Below are 21258 nucleotides of genomic sequence, written 5' to 3' on the forward strand. Positions count from 1 at the left end.
AATATATACATATATATATGGATAAGTGAGAGAGAGAGAGAGAGAGAGAGAGAGAGAGTTCTAAAAAAAAATATATATATATTATACATATATAAACCTGTGCAGCACTGCTGCAGCTGTCAGTGATGCTGCAGCCATTCCGATCTACATATTCGCTTGAATTTTACCGGAGCGCGCATACAAAGACGCACATACATGCCCGTATATTTCATTTTATTTCAAATTCAGATATATCGGCTATTCAGGTGTCAGAGCCGCATTAAATAAAACTGCTAAACAGCTCGTTCGTTCTCACTTCGTTTCTTTCGGACATACAGAAACGGCCAACATCGAATAATATTCATTTCGAAGGGCAAATAAAAGTTAAATGGAACTCACGGCCGGGGTATCGTCGCTTTTATCGGCAACGAAATATCTCGCGCTCGTAGCATTTACGTTATCGCATTATACGGGCAGTCTCGAAACCAAAGTTACGGCCGCAAAACGATGGTCGTAGCGTCGTAACGTGATAGTAAAGATAGGTTCGGCGATTCGATGTACGTTCGCTAAAATGTACAATATAACGTATTCAATATAACGTGTATAATATATAACGCAATGCGGAGCGTAATGTAATCGTGCAACTTTTGTGGACGGCGTAGCCTCACAATCGACACTCACGGTGCTATTTGTCTTGAAAATGTGCAAAACGACGATGCTGGGAGAAAGGAGAACTAACAGACACACACGTCTCTGAGATTGCACGGTGGTTGATATAATAGTCAGCCAATATGGACGCGTGTCCCGAATTGGACATGGTGCCATTGTTCTCCGCTCTTGTTCCAAGTACAGAGCTTAACGGTGCTCGGATAATAATAATACCTTTGTGCTAAAACACAGCCCTTTCGAATGTAATACTTCCCAGTGTCACCTACATCATTATAGTTGCCCGCTGTGTAAAGCACTATACTGCGTAAATCCTGTTAACAACGTTCGCGATATAAGCTGCGTTATTTTCTTCAGACCCATAGATCCCGTAGTTTGTTATGTTTGGCACGCTCTCGATATCTGTACAGTCTGTTCCGCGACGGGTGACTTTAATTTCGATCAAATTTTATGACTCAATATTTTCGTGAAAGAGAAAAATTTCTCTCCCCAAAAAAAGTTATCTATCGCAAAAGTTTATAATTTTTTTTTAAGCTTTTAAATTTCAAATAAGTATTAAGGTTTCTTTCAATACATTATTCTCTTTTTTAAATTAAATAATTTTAATGCACCCTTCTTCAAGCTTTTTTCATATAAAAACATTAATTATATTTTAAAAATTACCATAGGTAATATATTCAAGTGATAACAAGTTTGTTATATTGTTTGCATTTTTATTTCATTAAACGTTTCAAGTAAAAAAACATCGAGAGTCCTAATCCATTAGCTGGGAATTTTCAATATTATATTTCATCATTGTAAACATATATCTACATGTATATAAATCTCTGCAGTGTTTTATCGTTTCCATCGTAGACGATGTAGTTTCATTCGATTATAATATTATGGTCATCGCGCTAAGCACACTTTTATCAGGAAACCGGCGCCGTGCACGCTATTATCCCTAAATGGAACGCGAAATATGTTTCGCAATTTTGCGTTCGCGAATGACGGTGCCCCATTCGCCCGTCCATCGAAACGGCATAATACGTTGTCCCGGTCTAAATCACATATGCGCATTTATATAACTGGATTTCTAGGGGGATGTAGGCGGCACCGACTATCTGCCGAGGCTTTCTCGTCTGCGCGCAAAAAATTATGCGAGGGGAGGTGTAACCGATCTATTGTTCGTTCTGTGCTCTCTTTTCTTTTTTTTTTTTTTTTATACCGCGCGTGGCGAAAATTCCGCGGTGAAGGGGCAATTTGCAGCATCAGAGAGTCGCAGTCGTAAATTGGGCGAGCTGAGAACGCCGGTCGATTCACTCGACTGCGAGGCTCCTTGTTAAAACTCAGTTCCACCGAAAAGCTTATCTGTTCCTACAGAAACTTCAAGAAAAACTAACATTTTTGAATTTTCTCTGTTCAGAACGCCTTTCTGTAGAAATTATCTCAATTTCCTCGTTATACAAGCATCAATCACACAGATGATTTAAGAATTTCTGAAAGAGCATTTTTTAATGAGCAATTACAGCACTTAAAAAACACGTAAAATCAATCTCTCCACGTGCAAAAACATTATTTTTGAAATGAGTGCACCAAATGATTTATTTGGCTGCGCGATGAAAATAATTTACACAATGAGGCCGACTGTAACATATAGGTATATAATACTCTTCATTGCAGATTCTACATGCAATTTGAAGCAAGGCTAAATTAGGTCCACAACTGACAAAATATGTAAAATTTAAATACAGTAAATTTACGGCTACATTTAAATTCGAGATGCATCCATAGAAAATCTTATTAATTATAGGTTTCTGGATTTATGCACTCCGAATTCTTTTTGCATATATCGTCGAGTTATCTCGCGATATCGTTCGGCCGACTCCCGCGAGACATCTATCGATTACGAGCTCTTGCGCTCTCTCCTCTTTAAAATACTGCATCAAATTTTCGTACCGTAGATGCCGCGAAAAAAAAACCTGATCTGTATATGACGGCAAAACAACACAGCTTTTACCGCTGTGTGTGCTTCGGCTATGTAATTTTGTCTGTGAAATTGCTTGTTCGTGGCGGAACCATTGATCTTCAAAAGAGACGACGTGGAATAATAGATGGAAACAATTAAATCGTATCGTGTTTTTTTACCCGACTATATGCAGTGTAGTTCAGATTGAACGTTACGTGCTAAGATTTCGTGGAAAAATATATCATACAAGCACAACAATCTCTTTCTCCGTTTTACGCATGGAGAAATGTGAAATAAAGTTATTTGACTAGACGATCATGAACGATCATAGGCGATCGTTTCGAGAAAATATTACAAGTTCAAAAATTATTTGTTAATTATTATTAAAAATTTTAAATTTTAATTTATCTGTAGTAGAATAAAATTAAAAAGATAATTGCACGTAGGAAGCTACGTGAGCAAAGAAGTAGAATATACGACATTACAGAAATGATCGATTATTTATTGCATCTTATAAAGTACTTTGATCTTTTTATACGCGAAGAAACGATCAAATCCCATAATTGTCACGATCGCGAGTTTATTTACGTTTAAGCTAACTTAGATGCAAAATGATTCTGTCAACTTCGATCGGCATCATTAACGTCAGTCTCCGTCGCATCGTACCTTCCCCTTGAATCCCACGGACATTAATCGTGTTTGACGTAACATCCTATTTTCCTCTACCTCAAGATCCGGAAACAGGTTAACTAGATACTGCCAACTTTGCCACGGTGTCGTATCTCGTATCTCAAGGGATAAAGTATGCCGCACGAGTACCACGATGTAGATCGCGATTCGCCACCTTTGGGGAATTATTTAATAACGACCGTTGCACTTTAGCTCGCTGCAAATTATTACAATGAAATAAATATCATGCGAAAAAGTATAAATTAAAATAACAACAAAATAAAGTGTTATAGAAAAAAAAAATATCTTTTAAAAAAGTATTTTGTCGCTTTTTAAGGAACTTTGATAATAATTCTTACGTAACAGTAAATACTTTGGACAGAATATTACTGGACAGAAAGTTTAATGAATGCGTTATAATATCCATTTCGTCCCATAACACCCATGTCACAATTTATATTTTATGCAGTACCAACGGAATGTTTGTGAATTTCACACATTTCGCACCGTGGCAGATTCAGCATGAATAACATTCTCCCGTATTGCTTCCCTTTCAATTTTTTTTATTTACCGCGTGTTGTTGTTAACTGACAAACAGATTAATTCCTACCGTATATTGATGTACGGTCCGTATATTGATATAATTCGCGCGAATAAAGTGCCACTTATAAAATTGAATTGTCGTGACAAGTGTTAACAAGAGATACACAGTAAGCCGGAAAACATGAATTCAATCGAGAAAGGAATTTCTATGGCTCAAAATAAGTCAAAATGATAAAATAAATTTTTTTCGAATAAGATCTCGTTTTCGAAAAAAAAAGACTAAAAATTAATCGAGTACGCGTACACTTAACTGATATTTCTATAGTCGACTTGATTTGAGCCATATAGGATCACCATCTATACAATTCTCTTGTGCTACATTTTCCGGCCTACCCTGGATATATGTATATAAAGTAATCACTATGATATTCGTGTAGTTTTTAATGTTAAAAATAAACTAATACACGCTAGAAAAATATTTGCAAAACCGATGTATATTGATTAGATTTGAATACACATATTAACCCATTAAGTCCTAGGAGGCCCTTACACGCTTTTCTGTTTTAAACCTTTGTAACATGCATACTAATTAAAATTTTAGACCGCAATTAATATTTAAGAGCAAAAAGAGTTGCTCTTTCCGAAAATCTAATCGATGATAGGGTGATATCTGGAAAAATATATATATAAAGGTTGAAAGTGGAAGTAAAAAAAAATTATGTTTGCCTTTTTACTGATAAATATTCAACTAATAAATAATTTCGTCCATCTTTTTGAATAGAATAAATCAATATAATTATTATTTAAATGATCTGTACGAAAAATTCTACTCAAAAAAACATACAAAATTATTTATTAGTTGAATATTTATTAGTATTAAAAGATACTTGCAACCTTTATATCTTTTTACAAGGATTCCTAGAACCTAATGTAAGTTAAGAAGATATATTATAATAATATGGATTTTAATATTACACACATCACGAGAAAGATCTTATAAAAATACATCTCTATTAAAACGCTTACTTTTCTAATTACTGAATATTGTATCGAATATTTGCAACTAGTTTTCTTTCAAAAAGTTTGGGAAATTATATTTATTAATTACAGGCATATTTAAGCATTCAATATATATTTTTATTGCTATTCAATTCAGATACTACTGCCAGTGATAATTTATTTTATTAAGTGCACAAATAATTATTATATATTATTATATTATTTTTTTCCAATAAAATCTTCATATTTCGTCATCGTTTCTTTCCTTGGTAGTTTTTGCATTTCTTATCCATATAGTGCAGTTGTACCCGGGATCTCGTTTGCAATTGCCGTTGTTGTACTTGTTGTTGTGAACCTCCTATTAGGTGGCCTATTAGGGGGCCTATTAGGGGGCCTATTAGGAGACCAATTAAGAGTTGGCCTAAGTCGGTCTAGGAACCGGAACCAAGAGATCCGGTCAAAACAGATCGGTTCGAAGTCCGACCAGTCAAAATGACCCAATGGAATTGGGAATTGTATTGATTCCAATCGATGCTGATTTGGCCGATTATTAGATGCAATGGAACTGTCTGACACGCCATTTGGGCTGACGAACCAAGGTACTTGTCCCTTTGCGCAGAATAGTACGTCGTTATTCCCCAGAAATTCATCAATAAGAGATCATGTTCGAAAGACTTACGGATTCCTGGGCCGTGGCGCACACCACGATCGCCAAGACCATGAAGACCACTGTTATTTTCATATTGCTATTTGTGTTACCGTATTTGCCAATGCTTGCACTGTTAATGCTTGCATTGCAGTGCAATAACGATATTTATTCGCGCTGCTGACTAACGATCTGTTTGTACGCATCTGTTTTACCACTTGCGTAGCCGTATTCTACGTCAACTCTATTCTGTATATAACAAGAATAATTAATAATTCTACAATGCATCAATATGTTCCACATTCTTTTGGGCATACGTCACTGATATGAAATTGCCATATGTGCATGCGGAAACGATGTCAGACAAGCGTATTTAAACAGATTCCGTTGATGAATTCCATAAAAAAAAATATATATAACAATCAATTAAAAAAAAAAGAGAAGAAAAGACAACACAATCATAATTATGCATTTTAAGTTTCTATTTTTCTTTTTAGATATATAAAATAATAAGATGGCTAAATTGTTATTGGCACATTGTAAAATACGGCTAAAGTTTGTGTATAAATTAAATAAAGCACTGAAAATTACTTAAAAAACTATAATATATAAAAAGAAATATATGACATAGCAATATATTCGCATTTAATTTAATACGACTTGTGAATGGAAATTAAGATACTTCCTCGTATTTCACCATCTCCGATTAACTGTAACCTTCAATTAAACTCACTCTTCGTCTTTTTCTAAGAGGGATAGTTAGATTTATAGTATTAATTTCACGCATATAATCAAGGCAAAAGTAAAAATTTTCAACTTTCCAAAGCTGAATAAAAAGTATTGGAGTAGAAATGTGGAAACTCTCAAAATCGATCTCTGCTTATTGTCAGTCTTCTTGTCGAATTGTGGATACCTATAGCGTATCGTGTCGTTTTGTAACGTCTACATACCTCATACGAAGAAGACAAGCAGAAGATTTTTAGATTCCCCGGACTGACACGACTGCGTCTACGTTTAAATCTCCATGCTCGCTGTAGATCGAATATGTCGGCCGGCATTTCACGCGAGGAGGAACATTCGACGAAGATACAACTCGTCCTTCACGATAAGCGCAAATGCTCCGCTTAAGCAACCCCGGGCCCGACCGACCGAGTTTACGCGAGCACTCGAGAATAAATAACAATGAACGTTATTTGCTCTCACCGTCTCGGGGCTTGCCTCACACGAGCCGAGCTCGGAATCATTATCGCAGAAGGGTGAAAAGCGACTACGGGTGTAAAGTCGATTTATATCTAAAGTATATACCAGCACGTTGCAACTCTATCGTTATCATATCATCTGTGAGTCTTTCTTCAATTTAATTATCATTTCAATTTAATTACGTGTAATATTCGTAATGAGATGCCATTTTGTCTTTTAATAACGCGATCTGTTTCGGCCATTATCCAAGAAAATTTAATTTTATGCGATTATCAATTTAGAAGTAAATAATTTTATTTGCTGCTCGACGTTTGCCTCACACAAACCGAATTCGAAATAATTATTATAAAGAAATAAAGCGATGTCAGGTATAAGTTGATTTGTATCTAAAGTATACATAATATATCAGCATTTCTTAACGCTATTGTTATCGTGTCATTCATGAATCATTATTTTATGAATTACGTATAATATTTGTAACAATATTTTGTCCCTTATTGACGCAATCTGTTCCGGCCATGTAAATCCAAATTTAATTTATTCCACCACGTAGATTCGGAAGGAAATAACAACGTAATTTGCTTTCACATTATCAACGCTTGTCTCACACAAACCGTATTCGAAATTATTATAGTAAAAGGGTTTTAGGTATAAAAGTTGATTTGCACCAAGTACTATGTCGTCACTTTTGAGGCTATCATTATCGTGTCAAATGTTAAATCAATGTTTTATGAGTTACGTATCTTGTAAAAATAATACTTTATCTCTTAAAAGAACAATGTATTCCGACTACTCCAAATAAATTCGGTCAAACTGATTCCGAATTTAAATCTGTAGCGATGAATTTAATTTTTTTTTATTCTTGCATCGTATTGCGTTATAAAATATCTTCTGCCTATTTTCTATTTATGCTTTCGGCATATACATATACTAAAGAAATTTAAGTATTAATCTGTATTAGTTTATATAATATTTAACTTTAGAAAAGAAATACAACGAGGCCAAACGCTAAATTTGGAATAGTGGAAAAATAAAAATAAAAAAAAAATAGCACCCAACAAATATTATTAATTTTTCTCTACCATAAGTACTCCATTAATTTAGCCCATTATTATTGCACACACGAATAACGTAAAAATCTTGCCTCAATCTTTATCGTTTATAAGACATAAAAAATAGAAAACAACAACAACAAATTAAATTTTATTTATTACAATCATATTTTATTTTATTCACTTTTCTACTTTTTACTATTTGTTTAAATGATAAATTTGAAAATTCAATCAATTGTAATATATGTATGTATATGTTGCACTAAAAAGATTGTCTGAATATTATCATTTATATATCTTCGTATAGTGTTCTCAATTTTGTTTTCTGAAAATCTTATTCGCGCGCGCGAATAATGCCCGTGCATGATAAAAAGTATAATAATAATTGTATTAAATACAAAAACAATTTTTCTTTGGCGAAAATAACTCTATTAATGTCACTTTTTACCGAGCTTATTTCATCTGTAAAATATTTTCTATCATTTCTTTCTTTATGCCTGCAAATTTCTCTTGTAAATTTCCTATGTCTGGTGTATCTCACCTCATAATTGCTCCGTCGTCGTCCAGAGTCTCAAGCTCTCTCTTTCTTCTCCTCTTGTTTCTTCATTGCATTCGCACAACATTCATTTGCGAAAACATGATTAATTACGATCGCACAAATTTTGATCATCAAAAATACGATAAATACACTGCACTATGCACAGCGCTTCCGACGTTAATCGCACACGACGCGCACTTTACTACGTCACGACGGAAATATAACAAAAAAAAACAGTACGTTCCGCACGCGGCGACTGGCAGATGAACGTATAGCGACAAGGGGTTTTCAATAAATCATCAATATACAAACGCCCAATTCACGATAATAAGTGAATATCAAATAATATATGTATCACGTTATATATATCAAGTAATGTAATGTATTAAATAAAATTAACTATCAATGCAAGCTAAAATGCAAGATTAATTTACGATGATACTTACTAATTAAACGCGACACTAGTCGACTCGGTGTTGACTTTCCAACCGTTAATAAGCGATAAATTTGGAAATAATTGACGACTTTTCATCCTGCGACGCGACGCGATTGATAAAGTTCAACTAATGAACTAATAAAGGCGCGATAAACCGTCCAAAAGTATATAATACCGCGATTCAGCGTTGCGCAATACATTTCGAATGTATAAATCCTGCGAAAAGCATGTATTATTCATAACTCGATATATTGCTTTTCGTTAATTGAATTACTCGATCTCGCGATTTACGTATATCACTCTGCGCTCTCAATCCGAGAATGGGGAACAAATTATAATACATTCACGTCGGTAAAAATTCGAAGTACGAGACGTGAGATATGTTCCGATCCAAGCATCTCTGAACAAACAACCGTCGCTCAGTAAACAAATATCGTAAAACAATAATTTATAACTACTTTCGCGCTTGGAATTTTTACGTCAGAATGAATAAATCGCGCGAAATGTCTATCTCGATAAACAGTCGTTGTCGCCTAGATGCGAATTTTTAATCATCAGAATTAATCGCGCAGGATAGTAATCGCCAATTGTTTCTAGAAAATGGTCGCGAGAAATAATGCTCGCTTTTAGTTAGACGCTCTCTAATTCGTCAGATTTCAGAATAAAATTCTGTTTTTCTATAACTTTTTATAAGCCATATACGTATATATGTATTTCAATATATACTTTATCGCGTATATGTATATAGCTGTAATAATTCCTTAAAATGTGTTTCGTATTGCATAATATACGAAATGAAATTCTACCTCAAATTTTGCAACACAAATCGTTCGAGGAGATGAGAGCGACTCGTGTTACCTGCTCGTTCGACTACCGCGGCGCGAATGATAACACGGCAACCCGCAACCTTGTACAGGCACTGAGTTCGCCGCGATATACCGCCCCCCCCCCCCAAGCCGCAACATTAACAAAATGCCATAGCCGATCGTTTTGTTGTTATTACGAAATATGTAACGTACCATTGAAACGGAATAACTGATTATTCTATATATCCTGCAGTATATAATAGCTAAATAAAGAAACCAGAATAAAATCGGAACATTGCCTCTCACATCTCAAATTAATTTCGACGAATTATAAGCAAACCTGGTGTTTATCTGAAGAGTAAAATATGTTATTCAGATGGAAAAAGCATTTGTATAAATTAATCGCTGTTATTTCTCGCTCGGCAAACTTTTATATTAGAGAAATGAAATTTCTCAAATATTTCTCTATTATAATGCAATTTTAATGAATCAAGAATTGTTTCTATAATTTTAATAAAATAGGAAAATGAAATAAATTAGTCATAAAAATATGGTAATGGATTTTTTTCTATTAATGAATAAAATTACACAATTTTATTCCTCTTGGAACAAAAAAATTTTAAATAATAATAATAATAAATTATAAAAAATATATAGGTATATATGATTTATAAATATAAATTATAATTATTCAGTAGATATGTTTTTTAATCACAATAAAGATGAACTTTATTCTTCAAATTTAAACAGAACATTAATTCAATAGTTTCTTTTAAATAAAATAATTAATCACTTAAATTTAAATATGTTTAAATTTAATTTATTAAAACAAGGATTAAATAATTTGCGCATAGTAATTAAAATTTACTATTAATAATCAACTTGTTAATATCAGATTGTTGTTACGTACACTATGTACAGTATAAGAAACAAAAAAAAACAAAATTATTTCGAAAATTATTGTAAATTCGTCATTTTAAAGTTAACACATAGGAATATTTTCTTTAAAACGGAAAAATTCTTGTTAGTTTTGTATTATTTGATTTCATTGTGTACACGAATATTGTATAAAACTTCTTACAGCTAGGATATTTAGCGTCTCTTCCATTGTCACTGAAAGGATCAGATTTATGTAATGCTGCTTATGCAACTGCATAAAAAAAAAGTAGGCTACATCCGAGAGTTAATAAATGTATAGAATGTCTGATATGCAAGCTTTATCGACGTCTTGCACTTATACTTTAGTCGTTTTACACACGACAAAAAGTAACGCAATTGAAGAAAAGCTCGAATATGAAAATCGAATTCGGATATAACAGCTCTTTCTGTATTCCAAATTTTGTATTAAGTTGAAAATTTCAATTTTATGAGCTGTTGCTATCTCGAACTGGGTCATCGATTTAATTTTATCTAGCGCGAAAGAGTCGTTCAATAGAAAGGACATTTTTCCATCAAATCATACTTTACAAGCATAGACTGCTATGAAGAAATTTCTAAGACTATTCGCTGGGATGACCTTCGGTCGAATTTTTCATATCGAGAGATGGACGACTTCACTCGAGTAAGATATAACTAACAATAAGTCTGCAACGATCGGATACATTATATTATTTTTCTTTAAAATGTCTTAATTACAAATATCTCGTCGAAGAACACGAAATAAAATGATGATGATAATTTTTGTGCAGTGTTAAAACTGTCAGCGGTAAGTGATGGATGTGCGAAACGCCTGACAATTAAGTGTTAAGATGAAGACCGATTAGGTTTGTAAAAGTCTTAAAATGTTCATTATCGTTATATTAATCTTAAGAGATCGATTTATATCCATCCCGTCGTGAAATAAAAGCTTGACGGATGCGGCTAGTGTTGAATAAAGACTCGAGAAGAAGTCGTTTCTCACGAGCGGTTGCCGCGGCCACGTCGTAAAAATGCAGATATCGTACAACGAGACCAGTTTTCAATGCGGTATCACCTTATCGTGTAAAAAGATACGTCGTATAAAAGGATAACCGCGATACATCACGACGCCGATCAAATTTCCGGTAAAACTTTGTATATAGAATATCGCGCGGGAAAACGTGCGCGATATGGGAGTCCGCAAATGAGAAAAAACTCACTCTCACAGCATCTACAAATAGCTGACTGCGCATTGTTGTGCAAAAAAGATATGACAGAATCCGGTCGTGTAACAGCCCTTGGGATATAAACATCCGTCCAAAAATCGCGGCTTACTGGATTTAGATTTGAAATTATTTCCGACCCAAGTATTCAGATCGCGGTATTGTGAGTCACAATCGCGAAATTCTGAATTTTCAGGTTGATCCGACCAGAAATTGGAAGTCTTACACAGCTATATATTTCGCGCAAGCCTCTGTGGAAGGAAATGAGATCGTCGCAAAAATTACTCGATTTATATAATGTCTGAAATTTTCATTTGACGTTAGCAAAGCAAATGTCTCGTAATTTTAGCGCTAGTAATATTTACGCTACCGTTACTTTTTCACACAAAAGGTAGCAAATTCTAAAAAGCGCAGGCTGAATTTTCAGAGTACGTATTAATATTTCACGATGTTGTAAATTCGAGCGACAGCGGCACGAAATTTCAACCTTGGCTGCAGTAAAGATCTAGCGCATTTAGTGCATGCGACTAGAATTATTGTCTCGTACAGTACATAAAGTAGATTTCTCAGGAATGAAACTGGCGCGCACGTAAAAGTTTAAAGTGGTGCACATTCTTTTAACGAACTTACAACCGCTGTACTCGGATTAAATTATATGACATTTATTTACACTAACTGTACGAAGAAGAAATTCTAATGAAAAAGTTACATTTGCCCTAAACAAAATTCAACTTAAAATTTATCGAGTTGTTTCCGCGCATGGGCCTATCATTCCTTTTCTCATTTCGTGGATTACCTCATTTTTGCGTAATACCATTCAATTTTACGTTGCTTTACCGTATTATTATTATGTCGATTCAGTATATATCCATCCACCATTTTACCATCTTTGCGGTAACAAACCCCGTGGCCACTTTCATCCAATACGCATTAAAGGCGATGTTCTAAGAGGTAAACGTCAGGCGATAACGACGACGAGCGGCCTTCGACGTGAGAGAAAGATTATAGAGAAAACGAGAGAGAGAGAGAGAGAGAGAGAGAGAGAGAGAGCGGAGGGTTGCGCCCCGGCAATTCTCGTAAAGCCCGATAGATCGTTCAATAGCAAACTGAGCGGAAAGACGAAATCAACGTCAACCCAACGTATCCAGTCAACGGGCACACATAGTAGTCGCGCCAGCGTACCGATATCCATAAACGGCCTCGCCGTCATCCCGCACACGTGCGGACATGTGCCGCGACTGAGAACCAGAAGAATGCAAGTCCGGAGAGCCGATTTTTCAAGAGGAAGCTAAGATTCACGGCAACGTTTCCAGAAGGATAAAATAAATTCACCCAGGTCGCGAGACTTGCATGTAAAGTAAAGCAGACTGCTCGTACTTGTCTAAGGCATTTTGAAAACACTTTACGTGGAACTATACAACGGCGCTTTATCGTACATTACCAGCGTTGTGTCGTATAATGAGTTTCAGGAAGCCATGCTCGAGAGCTTTTATTTGAATGATTTTTTTTTCCTGACTTTTGGAGCTCATTTCTTTCAGTGAGAAAAGAACGCGCATCGCGCATATTTTAAAGCCAGAAATTTGCGATATATAATTTCTTATACTTCTTTTTTGCGTCGCGTAATTTAGGTCACCCGCACAAGGTACTTCTCGCCGCGGAATAACTAAGGAATTCTCCATTCCGTTGATCGTATTTTCCGCAGGAATGGAACCCGCTCCTTCGCGACGTATACGGCGCGACACACATCTTCCGAGCGCGAGGGTGCACACTTGCGGTGCTCGAATGCATTCGTATGTCGCGTTCGGGATACAGAGCTAGGACAGTTACAACCGACACTCGAGAAGCGTCTTGACTATTGTTAGATACCGCGCCTAACAGGACTTATGCATCTATTTAGTACCGCGCCATTGTGGCGGTCCTAAGAAACGGTTATGTCGTACCTACACGCGGCACCTTGCCGTCTTATTGCTGTTGCGAGACACTAATTGCGAAATATGGATCGTTTAAAGTGGTCGGGAAAATACCCTCGAAAGGAGAACACCTTCAAATATAGATAGAGTGGTATAAAGACTATAAAGCGTCGGGATTCTAAAAAGTATCGAAAATGATGCATTGTCGACAAAACGTTTCCAATAAAAATTTCTAAGGGGGAAATATGAACGTGTAACAAATTCTTTATAGCGTGAGCTTTTCACAGAGATATTAACGTCATCGATATGTGAAGATTAAAAATTATAATATATATAAATAGAGATTTATAAGATATTTATTTTGTCGAAATACCATGTACCAGAATAAAGTATAAAATAATAATATAAATAGTGAAACAAAATATAAATTGTTTCGTAAATTATCGATTGTTTTTACGATTTTACTTTGATGATTTTACATGCATAATGACGAAAAAAATGTAATTATATAAAAAGAGATTAAATATCTCCACTTGAAACATATCAATGATGAGTGTCACGTACAGTCATATATATTTATTTAAAATATATTTATTATATATATTTTCTTGCGGAAAATGTGTATATTATACAAAATCCTATTTGGTAAAATTATCGCTCATTGATTTTTCCTATAACTTCGTATATTTCGATACGATAGAACACGATGTGTATCGTGGGATTATATATATATATATATATATATATATATATATATATATATATAAACATCTGGAAAATCGAGAATTAACCAAGAAATCCAAGAATTCTACAAAACGGCTATATAAGAATCTTAAAAGATGTATTAAAGTCAAGGTTCTCGAAATTGGTTCGTCTGATACGCGAAGCAAAAAATTAAATATCTAATATTCTCTAGAAAAATGTCGCTCATATTTTATGATAAAACGAATGGATCGACCGTGAATATCGATAGACCAACCGCACTAAAGCGTTCGATAACTTAAATATCTTCGCATTGAAAAAAATTCCGCATTGGCAAGCGTCGTTACTATCTGCTTGTTCTCCCTGCTGACATTTCTCAACTAATGCTATTTGTAGCTCTCTTAAATTGATTTTACGTTATCTGCTTGTGTTTCCGAATGCGGAAACTCGGAAACGTCGCAGCAATCTGTACGCAAAAAGAGCCCGTAATGAACATCGGGTTCAATAAATCGATCGGAATGTCGAAGTAGCAGAGTTCGAGACCTAATTGTACGGCACGTAATTATCCTCGAAACGTGTCGACGGAAAAACAAACCTGATTTTGAAAATCTTCTCTCTCACATAGCTAGGAACCGATTCGACGTAATGTAGGTCATTCCTTCATCGTGGATTGATCATTAACGAAATTCTTATCCGGCGGTAATGGCAGTATTGAGACAACGCGTAATATGAGTAATAGTTATTCGCACGTTTGGTTTATAGAATGGCCAACGACCATTCTATATATCCGTCAATGGCAGAATTTGTCGTTGATAAATGACATCCGAGGTAACATCCGAGGTCTTCGTCCCGAAAGACGGCTTATGATGAATGATATCTTTTCATGCGCTGGTTGAACCGGGTTTAAAAAAAATTTGTCCGTCAAGAGGCACTTAATCCTGCTTTTGACGACCTGTATAATTTCGCGAGAAAACCCGCGATACAATTGTACACGTAATTGTAAACGACACGTTCCACGGAAATAATCTCATTTTTCATTCAATCAAAACGTGATTGTAAATATCGCCTCGAGTAGAAATTATAAACCTGTCACGCGATCAGTGTCACGCGATACACCGTCACATAAACGTCAAAACACGCATAGTTAATTTTGCTGTCATTATAATTTTGATCGTAAGGTGTCATCTAAATTTATCAAACGCGAACATTTAACAACCGAACGAATATTAAGCGAGATAAGAACGCATCATTTGGCGTCCGATCCCGGTTATCTTCCTCGAACGAACGGCAATAGATTAAATTAGTAGGGCGACAGATCGCCACGAGCGGTTCGCTCGGGATTAAAAGTGATGTTGCCGGTGGTTTCGCGCTGAAGGCAGCGGCCCATAAAGGATTAAGCGAGGAATTCTCCGGGAGAACGGGAAAGAAGGATAGGGGGGAAATTGCGGCGATTATGAGACGTAATTCGTCTCATAATAAGACGCCATTGTTGAAGCAACCCCCAGGTAGCCGCGTTACGTATGCATTATAGCCGAAACGAGTAGTTTGCATATGCAGGGCGGAGCAGCGCGCCGACACGTGTGCGCGATCCATCGTTTTCCGTGACGTAAAATGACCACACGCACACCCACACACATACACAAACGCGCGTCCACACAAAAAGATACACGTTCCTTCGCGAGCACCGTCGTCGAGTACAACGCATTTCGCACTTCGAGCTCCCGTCCTCCCCGCGCGCACGCACATATCGTTACACCTGGAAACCATCCTCGAAACAATGCGAGCTGAAAGTGGAGGCGAGTTTAAAAAAGGTGCGCCTCATTGTCGCGTCCCGCGAGGACGCTGACTTGCGGCGACGAGGGAGGATACCTCCCGCCGTAGTAATTATCATGTCGCACGTGGCAACGTAGCCGCTCGTGGCAGTATATCGACTGATCCGAGAAAGACTAAAACGGTAACGTCCGGATTATTGATCAGATACTTGGAAATTACCAAGTTAATTAACAATAACAATTAAAAGCTCACAAGGGAGATGAGGTCCGTCAACAAGAAAAGCAATGTTTGTCGGATAATATATAAGCGAAAAAGGTAGCTCGATTTGTGATGCAATAATATATCGATATAATTTATTGCTGTGCAATCGTGGAAATAATAACGATATATAAATGCGCGGAGATTTTGAAGCCGCGATATGTGATTTTATTGCACACCGCGAAATTGATATAAACAGTTCAATGTAGCGTAAGGGCGTCGGGTAAAGTAAAATAATTCATGGTACAACCTTTTCAATGACATGTTATCTGAAACGTGATGTCGCGCGGTAGCCTAGGATAAGAGTGGTGATTTGTCCCAGTGCATGATGCACTTCCGGTACACTTCACACCCCAATAACTCGCTCGCCTGTAAATTTTTCCTCCTCCTCGACGCACGGACGCAACGCGACGCGACGCGACGCGGAATTTTATCCGATATAAGCAATTTATGGGAATGGAGCTCTTCGTCTCCCGCATGGAAATTTGTCACCAAACGCCGTGTTTTCAAGATGAAAAAAGGAATATGGATCGCGAGCATTCCGCCGAGCTCCGAAATTATAAATTGGGAGACGTTTAGAACCGCGAGAGATATCGCGTCTCCGCCTCGGAGAATGACGCGAAACGAAAAATGAGCTCTATTTCCGCGCGAGTCGGAGGCGCGAGCATATCATACATTTCACCTCCGAGGATACCGCACGCGAATATATTTCGATCGCTGCGAATTAACGCGTATATACACGAAAAGTATCACGTCGCGTGGTCGATGTCGCTAAAAGTTAAGACGCAAATTCACTTGCTACAAATGATCGATATTTGTTCGGTTCCGTCACGTTTGCGAGACGGACAATCTCTTTCGACCCATCTCTTAAGCTGTCAGTCTCGAACGTCTACGCGGATAACTCTCTTCATCTGTCCAACTAAACTTTGTCCAACAACGGGGCTAACGCGATTTCAGTTCGCCGCGAGGTGTCCGGAAGGAAATCTTGAATAAGTTTATACACCACGAAAAAAAACTTTCTCAGGTTTCCCTGCATAATGTATGCGGAACATAGTAACATTTTCTCTGCCGGAGTGTGTTGTTTGTGGGTTGAAGCAAAATTGAACATCGAGTCTCGACCCCCGTAATATTCTCATTCATTAGAATCCCTTCGCGAGAATCTTGTCGCGCTACATGTTTGTCCGTGTCTAATTACATTTATGTAATGTCCTACTATATCTGCATACGTTGATCAACGTGGAAAATGTTTCAGGCATTTGTATATGTAAAGTATATCGTAACTTTTGTATATTTTTGATAGCAGATCTATATTGTATACTGACAAATTCGAAATCCTAGACACTGAGGTGTGTGTGTTACGTTGAAATACATTAAATAATTTAGAAACTTTAGAACATCGATCGGTTTGATTTATCGTACTCTGCTTTAATCGCCTCTAAACAGGAGATAAATGAACAGTACGTGTACTACCTTCTCTCAATTCCAATAGAATCTGAGTTTGTGATAGAAACCCGCGAACTCCATTCGATAGTCACGCGAGAGCAATAACTTTTAAGATTTCGAAAGGATGACGATCACTATACCACTACGATCTCGTCCTTTCGAAAGGGACAGTTGTTTCAATAGATCATCGGCAAAAAAGTTACTTCACTATCGGTATTAATCGCGAAATCGTGATTGATGGGCCGAGAAAAGATGGCTCACAGATTCCGTAAGAAAAATCTTCACCTCGCTGTCAATGTGCCGACTACGTTCGAAATCGGTGATTGATGAGGTTTCAAAATGCGAATTTAGAAAATACAACTAACCGTCTAAATTCACGACACAAGGAAAGAGACTCAAAAGTAGACTTAAGTCTTGCGTAAGAAAAAAAAATTATATTTTTAATAGAATAAATATTCTTTTCATAATATATAAGAAAAAAATTAGTATATTGGCTTTATTAATTATTAATATATTACTCTCTAATGTATAATTACATATATTAAAGAAAATAATCCAGAAGAATTGCTACGGAAACGTGATACAGAAGACCCAATTTTTCTTTAAAGTTTACAAGCAAGACGTTCAGAATTTGCTCTCAATATGAGGTAACTGTATCTGTTCGTCTTACACGTTCCTCTTCTCCTCTTCCACGCGCTCGCTATCTCTTACGCGCAAGTAACTCTAAACAGCTAAGTCAATAGCTCGAAATTTACCGCCGGTCCTTCTCTCGGAGCGAACATGAACACGTTCAAAAGTTATCAAGAACGCTCCGGCGCGGTGTATCGCGAAGTTCAGCCTCGGGCAAAAACATTTCGAATTTCGCCGCCAGTTCCTTCCGTGTCGTCGCGTCTTTTTTTTTCAAGATCTATTATCTGCTACACGGTTTAGAGGCGATAAAACGCACGACTTTCCTCGCGATGAAGCGTTACGTGACGTCGAGCAAGAAGTCTGGGGGCTGGCATAACCGTATAGTACATCGCTAAGGAAGTAATAACTGCGGGCCACTGGTTCACGAACTTATCCACCTTGTCTCTCACGTGCTCAACGTGTATACGTATGCTCGTACTTTGTAAATGTCCTTACGCAAAATATATATCTCAGTCCTGATGCGTTGACCTACTTCTATCGAGCACCAACTCCATTCTGCGGAATTGTTTATTGTCACGCCCAAGATTTTATTAAATCCCACAACGCGTGATTTCTATATTCTTTTTCAAATAATTGAATCCAAAAGACTGTGTCCGGCGTCCAAAGAAAAACATGGTGAAATGGACAGTAACATTGTTTGGAAAAAAACTGCATTCTGTTAGTATGACGCGCGTTGAACGTATACAAATATAATCGCGCGATGCATATACGTAAAAATAACACAACGCTTTATTGAAACAATTTCGGTTTCAGTAGTCGAAAAGAAAAATACTTTTTCCGTGTGTGTCATGCATACATGAAATGCACATATGTTATCGTTAACACACAGATTTGTAGGAAAAGAAAAATTCCTTTATTTTCTACTTGATCTACAATGTGATTGTAAATAATTAGAGTACGTAATTATCACTGTTTTCAATATTTCAATTTTTTTAAATATTGTGTATTTTATCCGAAAAATGTTGGTATTTTGATTTAAAATAAAATGTTACTAATGTAAACGAAACTGAAATATTATAACTTTATTTTGAAAATAAAACCGTCTGAATAATCGTTCCTTTCATCAATATTCGATAATATTATTTTACTTTTTCCTCTAATGGACCGGTTTCGTGGCAAATAGCTCTTTAACAAATGATTGAAAATATTCGACAATAACAAACCATTATCCGTACGAGTTGGAAGTTTTACGACTTATATATATATATAATATATGATTTGACGACAGCATCACCTGCCCAGGGATCACGAAAATGGCATAATTGTATCTGCATTCAAGAGAGGAGAAGCTCTATAGATTCTTTGTAGGGAGGAGAGAGCATCTCCCTTTCCTTTGTAATTTTTTGCGTCCGAACGAAAAGAGCGAAACAAAGCTGCGCTCGCACTCTGAAAAGCCTTCGCGGTTTTTCCCGCCCGCTTTTCTTTTACGACGTCAGAGCGGTCGATGAGGACCTTTCAGATGGAATGAGATTTCTTCGACGTAGAAAAAGTGGTGAATTTAGGCGACAATATATATCAGTAATATATTACATCTTCTCTCTTGACCTCAGATATCGACTCGCTGACTTTCCTTTTATGCTTATTACTATCGAAAATAATTGCATCATTTATATCGGCAGCAAAAATTACGGAACGTTCCCGACAAACAACTGCGAAAACTAAAAATGTTGAGATAGGGTATATTTTCTTTATATAAATGTATATGTGCAGATAGATACTATAAAAGTCTCTCTTTCTCGCGATATCGCGAGCAAAATTGACGAAGCAGAGACTCAATTTTAACGAATTATAATAACATCATCAAATTTTGAAATACATCAATTTACGTATCATTTAATTTTAAAAGTGCCGAATCTTACAAAAATAGTTATCATTTTGCTTCTATTCTCGGTTAAGCCTTTATTTAAAAAAATCGCTGTCTGTTTAAAACGAGTGAGAAGCGTAAACCGGAGGGTCCGGCGGTACATCAAGTAAATTACGTAAATTAATGTTCTCTCAGGTTGTCAGCGACATCCATTTATACGTGTAAATAATTAATGCTAAAAACTTTCGGGACAAGTGGCCCATTAATAAAAAATCTGATATTTAAAAGCAATCCCCGCCGGGGCTTCGTTACAAAAGCCGGTGTAATTCGTCGTACAATTCGTCTCCATTACACGGTATGTATTCGCAGTCAACCAACGGCGAAGGACGAAAAAAGATTACGTGTGTTATATCGTGTGCGTCCGCAGCTATACAGATAAAGTCGGCGCGTGCAAATGACCGTACACGTGATACGCGCGTCCGCACGCGCTGCGTGACACGAAGCCACAATTTACCAACCGCATTTTCACCGTTCTCGTGCGCCATATCGCCGCTATACACACGAATTTCTACGAACTGAAATCGTGGAAGATATATATAACGTATCTCAGTTTTTCGCCGAATTAAATGTCGGCTTTATGCATAATGCATATCGCGATATTTTTAATGTAACATTTCTGCCTCACTGAACGCCAGTGAAATTTTCCGTCATCGATCGCGCGCCGCTATTCGATATTCGTACTCAAAATAGAAGTGAACCTTGACATAAGAAACCGAATTTGGAAATAATAGTTGACGGGACGGGGGAGCCAGTGTTTTCGATACAATATCTTCTCCATTACATTTCCTACCTAAAGTTAGAAGAATGGGAAAAATAAAGAGAGAACTTATATGGAAGTCGAGCCTCCATAAAAAAAAGGGCCGTATAAAACTTAAATATAATATAACGATATCATTGCAGATATACGATAAGAGGGATCGGATACGAAAAATGTTTGAGCAACGTTACAATGGAGAAAAAGTCGATATTCTGATGGCCTCAGGAGCGGGTTTGGGATTTGTGCGAAATTTTGCATC

General features: G+C 36.5%; 2 protein-coding genes across 10 annotated transcripts in view; both read right to left on the reverse strand.

Moving 5' to 3' along the window:
• The window catches only part of LOC143894148 (uncharacterized), a 126270-nt gene that overhangs the window by 54199 nt on the left and 50813 nt on the right, over nucleotides 1-21258 (reverse strand). The gene's annotated exons all lie outside the window — the stretch shown is intronic.
• Nucleotides 4921-5640, reverse strand: LOC143894154 (uncharacterized). Its single transcript, XM_077400266.1, has 2 exons — nucleotides 5484-5640; nucleotides 4921-5413 (listed from the first exon to the last, which is right to left on the reverse strand). Exons 1-2 carry the CDS (start codon nucleotides 5544-5546, stop codon nucleotides 5090-5092), a joined length of 387 nt encoding a protein of 128 aa, XP_077256392.1. The 5' UTR covers nucleotides 5547-5640; the 3' UTR covers nucleotides 4921-5089.

The sequence above is a fragment of the Temnothorax americanus genome, unplaced genomic scaffold (assembly GCF_048541705.1).
Source record: "Temnothorax americanus isolate GAGA-0224 unplaced genomic scaffold, ASM4854170v1 Scaffold13, whole genome shotgun sequence".
NCBI lineage: Eukaryota > Metazoa > Arthropoda > Insecta > Hymenoptera > Formicidae > Temnothorax > Temnothorax americanus.